Source organism: Rhamphochromis sp. 'chilingali', assembly GCF_963969265.1.
Source record: "Rhamphochromis sp. 'chilingali' genome assembly, chromosome: 20".
Classification (NCBI taxonomy): domain Eukaryota; kingdom Metazoa; phylum Chordata; class Actinopteri; order Cichliformes; family Cichlidae; genus Rhamphochromis; species Rhamphochromis sp. 'chilingali'.
Window position 1 is genome coordinate 32,808,247 of NC_137947.1, and position 12,623 is coordinate 32,820,869.

The window sequence follows — 12,623 nt, forward strand, 5'->3', positions numbered from 1 at the left end:
AAATAAATGAACAGTTATAGTGGTAACGATCCCAGTCACATCTGCTTTCTTGGTGGAAAGCATTACTCAAGCTATCTGCCACTAATCTTAGTATATCTTTAGTATATCACCTTTGCGAATTATTTTAATACTCTGGTTCCAAACCTTTGCACTGTGAAAGAGACACAAATCCAACAACTGGTACATATCCCACAAATAAGTGTCCAGGCTGAACTATTTCTTTCTTCAATGATTTGGTTAGCTCGTTATACGTACAAAAGCTCTATGTGCTTACAGGTAGGAGAGGATTAACCTTCAAATTCAACCTGGTCTTAATGAGCGACAACGGATTCACAACAGATTCTTTCTTCACACATCAGGTGACCAAACAGCCACCACAGAAGCCAACGACTTCCACACCCAAATATTCTCTCTATCCTATCGCTGTGATTGTAACGTATGAAGTATTTACAAAACACTGGGAAAATAAAAAGAAGAGGACCGTTTTCATAACAAACTTTATCACAATGTTAAAATGAGGGACTTCTGCTTTTCTAATTTTTGTGCTTGTTGTTCAGCTGCCAAGTTTAATTTGAATTTTATTGAAATGATCGTTGCTTATTAATGATGGTGAGTCTTTCTACAGACAAGCAGCAAAGCCCCATCTCTGCATGTCTGGAAATCTTTCTTAGTGAATGCCATTGATGTGTTTTGACCTTTAATAAAAAATAATCACTGATAAAATCCTGTTTTCAGAATTATGCAGTTCAGAGTGTGTTATTACAACTGTTCTTAATACATCTGCATTTTTAACAGAGTGTAACTTAAACATGTACAGAAGTAATTTCGACTTGATAGGATGACTTAACAGTCACATGCCAGAACATACCTCTTCAATTTATTTAGATCCGCTGAGTCGGAGAAACAGTTTTCATGAAAACTGCGACATCAGAGTATGAGTCTTATTTTTATCTCGGGGTAACTGTGAGGGCACGTGCTCCCCTCCCTCAGACAAACTGTCGTTTTCAACAGAAAACACCAAAAATATATATATATATTTTTTTTACAAAATACCAATACTTTGTGTTTCAATAAAGAAAGAATTCCAAGTGCACCAATCACACATTTACACATAAATAAGCTAACCAATCAGCAGTTAAGGGGGTTGTACTGGCTGACTGGTTAAACCCAATGGTTGTACCACAGCCCAAATGGACTGAACCACTACAGATTTAAAGGGGAAATGGTCCCAAACTTAGTTAAATATCAAAAGTGCACAGAAAAATGCAAACAAGTTAAAATTACACACAGCAATCACAGGAGCTATAAATAAAATGAATAAGAAAAATCTTTGTCCTTTTCCATCTTGGAAGCTGTGCCAGAAATGTTTGGATATCTATGTTGGCCGAAAGCGGCAACTTTGAGTGGCTGTATGATTAATCGATATTACTGGGACTACAAACTTAAACACACTGAAACCACAAAGCTTCCAAAACCAAATTCCTGGCCAGTAGATCATGCAGATTCATATGCAAGATCTGGCCATGCAGAATATAACGGCTGTTATAAACAAATGCACTTCAATAAGTTACTTTCCAGATGTGTGTGTGTGTGTGTGTGTGTGTGTGTGTGTGTGTGTGTGTGTGTGTGTGTGTGTGTGTGTGTGTGTGTGTGTGTGTGTGTGTGTGTGTGTGTGTGTGTTACCACAGCAGGGGAGTTTACCACAGCCAGATTGTACCCATAAAGCATAGAGCTCCCAAAGGAGGTAAGGAATGCCACTGCCAGCAAAGAGGCAGTGAGGTGCTGCAGACAGAGCAGGAGAGACACATGCAGAATATGATGGTGAGCTCACAGCTTCTTAAAGTTAAGACAAAACATTTTATACGCTGTGTGAATAAAAAAATCAGTTAAGTTTTAAGTTGTCATTTTTTCACCAACATTCACAAATCTCTGATTGTATGTCACATAAGAAAGTTGGCATGTTTGTGTAAAGCAATCAGATTAAAAACATCTTAAAAACAAGTCTTTCACACACACTTTCTTTATATTTAGCTCTAATGAGTCAGACTTTCTTGTACTTTCTGGAAGTCTTTCAGTGCTTTTCTTTGGACACCGGCTACTTTTTATTCATTTTCAGTGCACTCATTGCACCTGACTATCTTTTAGAGGACTGTGTGACTCTTAAGCTATTTAACACTGACTCTTGAATCGCTCAAGCACTGATAAGGCACCAAGCCTTTCCAAGAGAATGAACTGGTGTGTCTATACGTAACAGACAACTCACCAAATTACTCATTTAAAATTGTATCTTCAGACTCTGTGTTTCTATATCATGTTGTAAAAAAATATATATAATGTATTACTGTCAGTTTGACAGGCATACAATTGTACTGTTGCACCAACAGCAGTTAAATGAAAACTTGCATCAGCACGGTGTGTGGTGCACCTTATAAGGTTATAGGGAATTGCACAAGTGGCGGACATTTAAAAAAAGGACGATGAACATCATGATGAACAGAAAGTGACGGCCTTACATAATATTGCAAACGACAGATGCAGCACCAGAGAGATGCATTTGATCCATCTACTGTTCACCAAAGCTTGCTAAATTACACAAGAATAGACCTGAACATCAGTGCGATGGGTCTTATGGAGCGATCAGGTGCAAAAGTAGGTACGAGGTACAACAGATTGTCTACAACCATGTCTATAACATGATGCCGTGGCTCCTTTGAAGTTCACTGTTACTGAAGCAGTATAGGGTTATCTTAACAACAAATAGAAAAATAGTCTGGAAACATGGAAAGAAGAGCTTTGGACTGTTCTTCAAGAAGCTTTTGTGTTTTGACTCCTGGCTCCACCTGCTGCCGCACGGTGCTACATGACAAAAAGGGTTCAGACTGTGTTGAAAAATAAAGGTGGTCATTCCAAATATTATCTTTCAAGCTGTTTTTCCCTGTACATTGTATTTCCATGTATCCTGACACATGCTTCAATCAACCACCATACCTTTCCCATTTTCCTAGCAAAATATTAAGAAATGAACAGTAGCTTACACACAATACTACAGTATTGTGTGTAAGTCTTAACAAGATGTACAAAATCTAAATATCTGCAAATGTCTTTAACTGTATATAAACTTAACACAAAAAGTAAAGGAATTTGTGTTTAGTTAATTATCTTGTTGTAACAATAGCTCTTGGCAATAAAACACATGTTTCAAAAACCTGCTTATTTCCCTTTAAATACAGCCACATTTGTAAGGACGATGACAATGTTTGAATTATGACCACCAGCCATAATAAATGGTTCGCTTTTGGTCAAAAATCCTGATTTTCCTTTGTCTGTGTTTGGGTCCCTAAAGCTTTATTTGGTGTAATATAGAAATAAAATTAAAAACAGATTCTTACAGCTGAGAGTTTTCATTGATTTTTTACGAATGTACGCGACAAATTAAATTCAGAATGCTTTCTGTTCAGTTATTAAGCTCGACCCACTGAAAACATTATTTTGTTTACTCAGTTTCCAAAAATGAGTAAATCTTGTGTCATTTATTTAAAAAAAAATAGCGATTTCTTTTTACGCAATAAATTTGTTTCAACTTTCAACCTCACTTAAATAATAACACTAAATAACTTATAAATAAGAAAGCAGAGGCCTCTTCTCAGTATTAAATGCTATTAGCTGCTATAATTAATGTCCAGCACTGGATGGGATCAGTCAGTTGATAGTTCTGCTTCTGTTTAGTGCCCGTCTGTCTGGACTTACCGAAGTGATTTTCCCCGACGGTGGAATTAAAACCTCCTCAGCCATTTAAGAAACGTGTCAGCTGGTCCCAAAAAGTAAAAAGAAAAATATGATTTCTCTACACTGCAAAGAATCTCATCTCCTTCGCAGCAGATGTGGTCAAACAGGCTCTCAACCACAGACTGAAGTATTCCAGGCTTTTTCTCCAATGAGCAGTCTGTTTGCCCCCAGTAACAAACCCACATCGTATCATCACATGATGGAGAGCAGCGTGACACAGTTGGAGAAAAGCCTGCTGGAAGCAATTAGCTCTAAGTCAATTCACTAAGAAAGAAATCGATGCTAGAGAGAGGGAAAGAAGAGGAGTAACAGAAAGGGAACACCAAGTCAAACAGGTTCCACATGTGAGACAAGACAGACGTCGAGAATGAAGGCAAAGAGGAAAGAGAAGATGAGAGACCGTTTAAGACAACATGCTTTCCAAAATAAACTCTGTGATCTGCAGTGCACGGCGTATATACTTATCGTGTCAGTAAAAGAGAACTGTCGGTATTTCTTCTGCATTTATAGGAACCACCACACAGTGAGACTGTTAATCTTTGAGTGCATTTGTCCTCAGTGAACCTTCCACCCCGCCCTACCCCCTGTAATCACAGTCATCATGTGCTCATAATTTTGGTTGTAGTTGAAAGAAGAGGGGCAGTGTTTACTGTGACCGTGAACAATCACCTGCTTTGCATTACACATTTCTTAATCCTGTGACTTTACCTCTATTGCTGTTCCTTGAAAAGCTGGTTTTGTTCTAAAATCCAGCCTCCTGGCACACACGAACTCTACTGCACTCATTAACTGCGATACCGCTAGATATCTCTGAAATTTGCCCGAAAGTTAAAAGAAATTTTTTTTTGTGGTGTTGGATTAATAATAATAATAATGGATTGCATTTATATAGAGCTTTTCAAGGCCCTCAAAGTGCTTTACAATGCCACTATTCATTCACTCTCACATTCACACACTGGTGGAGGCAGCTACAGGTGTAGCCACAGCTGCCCTGGGGCAGACTGACAGAGGCGAGGCTGCCATATCGCGCCATCGGCCCCTCTGGCCAACACCAGTAGGCGGTAGGTGAAGTGTCTTGCCCAAGGACACAACGACCGAGACTGTCTGAGCCGGGGCTCAAACCGGCAACCTTCCGATTACAAGACGAACACCCAACTCTTGAGCCACGATCGCCCTAGGAAGGATTCGGAAGGATTCAGAAGAATTCGGCTTACTGTACTTTTGTACCTGCATGTTGGTGCAAGCTCTAGGTTACATTAGAACAGAAGGCATAGTAGAAATAAGGTTTGAGACAAAGAATTGCAGAATTATGAAGGTTATATGTGCCAATTTCTGTCCTTTTTAAAACATGCAAAGGCCGAACAGTGTTCTTCGAGTACAACACAAGTCTTCTTGCTGTTTTAGTGCTTAAACAGAACTAAAAGTACACGTTAGGTGTGTTTGTAGGACAACACACATCCAGAACAGCATTACCACTTTTTGCTTTTGGCAGATTAGTCCTACATGAAAATCATTTTTAGAAGACAAATATAGAAGAAGACATAAAGTCTGCATTCATTTTTGACTCCTCCTGGAAACTTTTTTCATGACACGTGGAAATTCATTTAGTATTTTTAGCCCATTATTTATTTTATTTTATTTATTTCAGGTTTAGCTGGCCACACTGTCAGGTACTAAAACTACTTGAACAGTGTTAGCTAAGGGACTGTAGTTTTAGCTAAAACACACCTTTTCACCGTGGTAACCACTAAGATTACCACAGTGATTAGAAACTCATTTTCAACCCTTTCAGTACCAACTGTGACTCCTCCAGCTGACACACAACTTCACACCTCACCAACTGCTGAGTATTTAACATTCATTCAATTTTAGTTAACACTACACAGAACTTTAGGTTGAAAAGGTCAGTAAGGCTCCTGTTTCAAAAACACTGAAGTATTAAACAGTTGCCATAAATGTTAACCTGCTAGCACACATGGTAACATGAGCTATTACCTGACGATAGCAGCCATCTGTTGTAAGTAGCAGCTAAGAGACCGTAGAGAGATGAATAATTATGGCGGACTGAGCAGGTGGCAGATGTAATATTGAGTACATTGTGGACACACAGAGAACAGACGGTTGCTTGCTGCACACAGCAGCAGAGGAACTCCAGTTGAACCGAGCAGAGAGTCCAGACTGTGGGAACGACACTCTGGGCGAGTAAATCTGGAGCAGACGAATCAGATGGCTTTCGGGCCTGAAGAGCTGAGTACGTGGAGGGGTGCAGACTAAGCAGAATGCAGCTGAATGCAGGATGAGAGAGAGGCTCCAGTCATTTTTGATTTTGTTGTAACCACCTGTGTGTTTATCATAACTAATACAACACTTTATCCAAAGTTCATTTTTAGCTTTTCCAAAATGCTCTTCTTCGATCATCAATCAATTTCAATTTATTTATAAGCACATTTAAAAACAACAGGTTGACCAAAGTGCTGTACAAAGTAGAACAAACAAACAAAAAGAAAACCTCAGCCACAATAATTAATTTGAATTCATAATTGAATTATGTAGCCGTGTTAGATACCGTGCTCTTTGTTTAGGTTTTACTTTCACAAACTGTAATGACATTACCCAAATATTTTGTAAAATCAATAAAACCATTAAACTTCATTTTCATTACTTATTTCATCCAATCGAACTCATAATTGGAAAAGAGAAATGTTGAAATTTAACAAGTTACCTTTTGCACTTCTTTGCCATTACTTCTGTTGTTTTAGGACAGGGTCAGATCTTCCCCGTGTGTGTGTGTAGATTGCTTTCCTGGGTATCTGTACTGAGTTTAGAGTCTCAGCATTACTATAACAACCCCGGTAAGCACAAATTAGAAGGACATTTTTAGTAAACTAGGAAAACCCTCCAGCAAAGCTTTTGCAAGCAGTTGACATGGGAACATTTTTTATTTAAAAAGTCAGACATGCTAGGAGGATTAATACTAACAATCTACCAAGAAATCAAAGTCTCTCAAATTTCACTAGCAATTAAATTCCTTGAGAAAAGCATTAAAGCAGCTGTGTTTGCCTCTGTATGTGAAAAATACAAAAACACTTCAGAAAGGACCGTAAGTCATAAAAACTACTGATGCAGTGAATAATAACCAAAACGGGATGACAGGCACATGCTCCAAGCTGTGCTAGGCATGTGACACTTATCTAAACCAGAGAGACTGCAAACATCAATCGAGACCAGATAACACTCGATAAGGACAACAGAGCTGTGTTGTCAACAAAGACACAAAGTCTCCAGAACTCCAGAAGCAAGAAATGTCAAACTAATTTTACACTGTGGACACAAACAGCCTGCTTTGATCTGAAGTGGGCCAAACTAGTGAAACTAGTGAAAAACAACAACAACTTTAGTGTTGAGAAGTAATGACACATTTAATGTCAGGGTGTGGTGTGTGGCAAGCAGAATAGGGCCCAAGTGCAGGACTCGCAGACAACAACATAATGAAATGAATCAAAGGTGACGGCTTTAATGCTGTCACTCTGAAACCTGAAAAGAAATACAAAAACACTGAAACTAAGATCTACGAACTGGGAAACTATTCATAGGATCATTGTAATACATAAAACAAATTTAACAAACTTTCAAGTCAATTTTATTTATACAGCAGCAAGTCACTCAGAGACAGGATATTTCTAACTTTAGAGATGCTGCACAAATGGAAGAAAGCGGTCTGACATATTTGTTTAATATGTGCGTTGAAGGACATGTCCTGGTCAAACATGACTCCAAGGTTGATAAGGTGGGGCCAGGTTTCACAATGAGCTCACCCGAAACTCTGGCTGATTGGGACCCACACCCAGTTTCACACCTTGGCTCAGGGGATTAGAGGATTATCAGGGGGTCCTTTTGTCCCTCTGTGGGGGGATACTCCCACTGAGTTTAAATCTGGGACTCTCCACCATTTGACCTTAGAACTGAAGAAGCTTCTCGGATGAGAGGTGAAACGTCTTCAAGTAACTTAAAGAAGTCCAGACGCTTTTCTTTGCAAGCTCCTTTGATTGTAGCCAATGCAATTTACCCAACAGTCGCTTGCTCGCTTTCTTGTTATGATGGAAACGACTGCTTTTCACTTGGCTTGTAGGATCTGCTTTTATCTGATTTTATGTACTAATGGTTTATCTCTAGGTAAGCTAATTTCAAACTGATATTACTTTTGCCTGGAATAATAAAAGGGAACACTGTTTAACACAGTCGTTTGACACACGTAAGTTCTGCCACACAATCATCTCCATCACAGCACAGTTTTAGGTAAAATTCATCAAACATCACTATCTGTATTTATATGTTTCTACATTCACCATGTTGCCAAACGTATTCGCTTGTTGTCCTTCAAACGCGTTTGAGCTTGAGTGACATCCCATTCTTAACCAACAGGGTTTCATATGATGCTGGTCCACCTTTTGCAGCTTGAACCCTTCTAGGAAGCTTTTCCACGAGGATTAGTGTGTGTGTTTATGGAAATATTTGACCACTCTTCCAGAAGCACATTTTGTGAGCTCAGACACTGGATGACCTGACTTGCAGTCTCCAGCCCTAATTCATCCCAAAGATGTGCTGTCGGGTTGAGGGGGGGACTCTGCAGGCCTCTGCAGTTCTTCCACTACAGGCTCGGTCATCCCTGTGATCTTTATGACCTTGCTTTGTGCAATGGTGGTCACTGGAACAGGAAGAGGCCGTCACCAAACTGTTCCCACAAAGTGAGGCGCATGAAGCGTTAATAGCAGGTTTCACAGGAACTAATGGCCTGAGCTCAACTCACTAAAAATGACACCAGACCATAATCACCTCTCCACCAAACTTTACACTTGGCACAGTGCAGTTAGACATGCGCCTTTCTCTCAGCAACTGTCAAACCCAGACTCATCTATCGGCTTTCCAGTCAAAGAAGCATCATTACTCACTCCAGAGAACATGTCTCCACTTCTGCATCCAACATTTTGCATCATTCTTGGTGATTCAAGGCTTGGATGCAGATGATTGGCCATGAAAACTCATTCCACGAGGCTCTCTGTGCACTGTTCAGAAGCTAAGTTTGGAGGTCTGTAGTGATTGACTCTGCAGAAAGTTGGCAACCTCTGCAGACTATGCACCTCAGCATCCACTGACCGTGCTGTGGCTGAGTTGTTGACATCCAGTGTGTTATAATACCACTAACAATTGTCTGCTGAATATTTAGTAATAAGGAAATTTCACGATTAGACTTGTTGCACAGGTGGCATTGTCACGGCGGGGTACGCCGATGTGTTGTGAGCAGGACCCAGAAGCAGATACTGAGAGAAGAGTTGCAGGTGAACAAAAGGCGAGGCTTTATTTTGGCTGAAAGCAGCAAAAACCATGAAAACTAGACAAACTATGAAGAAAAGTGTGAATGCAATGAGAAACTATGAAAACTGTGGCAAGAATAACAGACGACCTGACAATGAAACACAAAAAACAGAGGACTTAAATACACAGGAGGTGATCAGGGGAAGTGGGAACACATGGGGAAACAGCTGACACACGTGGATGTACATGGCTGACAACTATACTTAAGTACGCTGATGTATTTAAAAGATTCTCATTTGGTAGTCAGAGGCCCAAAGGTACAGTGGACACGTGTGACCTTCGTCACTCATCCAAGTGACTTCTTCAGTCTGACTGAAGAAGTCACTTGGATGAGTGACGAAACGTTTCTCCCACAAAACGCTACGTCCAGATGAACACAATCAACATGTAGCCTCGGGGGGCTGGCCAGGCAGACACAGGGAGCATGACAGATGTCTTTAATGATGGTGACATTGTCGACATGTCATCTGATGTACACGAGTACAGTAGTTTTGTGAATTTAAGGAGCTTGGAAAAAAAGGTGACTGGTATTCTTCTAGGTCCTGAGATGAAAACTGATTCCAGTTTGTGCACTGGAAGCGGTCCTATAGGTGTGAAGTTGCTTTTCAGGACGTTTGCTGTTTGCTGGATTGGAGTTAGAAAGGTGACAGGTGCTCTAAAGGTTTGAGCTCCAGATGTTTTTTTTAGGTGACCGTGGCTCAGGGGGTTGGGAATCGCAGGTTCAATCCCGGTTCGATCCCTGGGCTCTCTGTCCTGGTCGTTGTGTCCTTGGGCAAGACACTTTACCCTACTTGCCTACTGGTGTTGGCCAGAGGGGCCGATGGCGCGATATGGCAGCCTGGCTTCTGTCAGTCTGCTCCAGGGCAGCTGTGGCTACACCTGTAGCTGCCTCCACCAGTGTGTGGATGTGAGAGTGACTGAATAGTGGCATTGTGAAGCACTTTGGGTGCCTTGAAAAGCGCTATATAAATCCAATCCATTATTATTATTATTTTTGAATAGCCCCAGGTCTCATAATATAATTGTTTAGCTTTACTCATGCATCTGCTTATGACAGGCCTGGTCACACGTGACACACTCCCATCTGTGTCTGACCAAACTACCCGAATCATATCAGCACAGCCGATCATCCCTCTGGTACGTCCAACCTAATATCAGCATCTGAGCTCATGGTTCAACAAACTGAACTGAACAGTGTTTGTGCTGCTGATCTAGTGATGATTAGTTAGCAAAACGTTCAACAATGGACAGAAGAAGTCTCCTTAAAAGCAAATGAGAATAGGTGAGGTGGAGAAGGACCTGCCTTTGTTTGTTGTTGCAGCAGACACAGGGCATGAGATGTGTCTCAGATACAAACTCAGCTCAGTGAATCGGAGGCCTTCAGTGCTTTTAAACAGATTATTGTTACAGGTCACACACACGTCCATTTTGTCATGTTTGCCTAATCAAAATATTCATCACTCATAACAAAGTTGTTAAGAACATCAGGAGGACAAGCGATCACTAAAGGGTAAGGTTGTTCAGGCTACGGGAGTCCTTGCATCTGCTGTTGTGGTGTGTAACATCACATCGCCTGCTAGTTTGATAGCTGCGTCTCTGTCATGGCTCCATGTGATGCTGTCCCCACCATCCTCCACTGTAGTCACAGCATAGGCCTTAGTTCCCTCAGACCATGTCCTGAGAGTCCTTCAGGTGCCTTTTTGCAAAACTCCTGGTGGGCTGTAATGTGCTTTTTACTGAGGAGTGACCAGGCCTGACTGGTGTTGCAGAAATAGATGTCTTTCTGGAAGGTTGTCCTCTTGCCATAGAATAATGCTCATCAGAATTACTACCTGGTTCACTTTGCCCTTCCACCCTGATCCAGACCTACAGGCTCTTCTACTTCAGTCACTTGAGCTGGTCGTGTAGCCACTGAGGTTTGGCCATGAATAATCCTTTTGATTCCAAACGTCTTGCATTTACAGATGAAGAAGGCCACTGCGTCATACTGTAGAACTGTTTCTGTATCATTACCAAGATCTGTGCTTTGATAAGATCATATCTGATGTTGTGTTGGGCTCTTGAATAAAACTCCCACTCAAGCGATAACATGGAGCAACAACAATCTTTCTTTAATACAGCTTACTCTCGTGCTGTTTTACATGCCACACACTTCCTGTTGAGTGGGTAAGTACTGCCACCTAGTGGCGCATGATGTACATCAGTATCGATTACACCACATCCCCCTTACTGAAGTTAGGCTGGTACATTCGTTTGCTCTTCAAACAAAACATAACTGCATAATATTTTTTTCAATACAGACATACCCCAGCATTTCAGGAAACATAAACTTTGGTATTTTCATAAACACTTTCTCTTACACTCTTAACACAAGTTAAACCTTGTCCTTTTAAACATGCTATTCTCAAAAATGAAACTTAGCGTTTCGAAATACAACTTTTCCCTTTCCAAACAATCAGCTTCACAGATCAAGTCTTTTCGGTTTAATCACTTCTCTACAGACCAGGTTCTAACCACACCTGCTGTATGGGGTGCGCTTGGCTCAGAAACAGCCTCTATAGGGGTGGACTGGATCTGTTTTGCGTCGATTTGAGTCTCTGTTTGGGGGATCGGCACAAGATGACCGCAGTTCCTTCTGATTGTCCCTTGGGGTCCACTGATGATGTACGATGAGAAGTTGAGCCGGGCTGTAGCCATTCACCAGTGCTGTTGTTCTGCATGCCAGCAATGCCTTGTATGGATCGCTGGCTTTCTTGAGGAGATTTTTGATGGTCTGGACGCCTCTCTCCACCTCGCCGTTGCTCTGCGGGTACCTGGGACTACTGGTGACATGCTCAAAACAGTAGTCCTTTGCAAAGTCTTTCATTTCTTGACATGCAAATCGTGGGCCATTATCGGTAATCAATGCTTCAGGTATTCCATGGCGTGCAAATATTGACTTTAAATGCACAATCACATTGGCTGAACGAGTTGGACTGAGTTGAGCAATCTCGACATATCTCGAGAAATAATCTACTACCAACAGATAGTTTTTGTCTTTTAGTGTGAACAAATCAGTTCCTACGTTCTGCCATGGCCTCTCAGGTAAACGTGTGGGCACAAGAGGTTCCCTCACGTTGACTCTCTCCTGTATGCACAGCCTGCACTTAAGGACAAGTTCACGGATCTGATTACTTAAGCCTGGCCACCACACTGCTTGTCGGGCACGTTCTCAGCACTTAACTACCCCTTGGTGACCCTCGTGTATTTTGTCCAAAACTGCATTTCGCATGTTTGCAGGTATGACCAACCTTGTGCCTCTCAGTAGTAGTCCATTGTGTACACTCAAAACTGCTCTTTCTGACCAGTAGTGTTTTACCACTCCCTGCAGCTGGTTCCTGTCAGGCCAGCCCTCTGCACAGAACTTCAGACTGTAGCTGCTCGCGGAGATCTGCAAGGTATTTGCTGCTAGTAGGAAGGCCCTC

At 41.3% G+C, this 12,623-nt stretch overlaps 1 protein-coding gene across 1 annotated transcript in view; it reads right to left on the minus strand.

The window, feature by feature from the left end:
- slc2a15a (solute carrier family 2 member 15a) overlaps positions 1-4,223 on the minus strand; it is a 38,640-nt gene extending 34,417 nt beyond the window's left edge. The window contains exons 1-2 of the mRNA XM_080868441.1: positions 3,748-4,223; positions 1,684-1,782 (exon numbers count right to left, since the gene is read on the minus strand). Coding sequence (XP_080724567.1) covers positions 1,684-1,782; positions 3,748-3,792 — 144 coding nt within the window. The 5' untranslated portion in view covers positions 3,793-4,223. The remainder of the gene's footprint in view (positions 1-1,683; positions 1,783-3,747) is intronic.
- Positions 4,224-12,623: the final 8,400 nt, after the last annotated feature.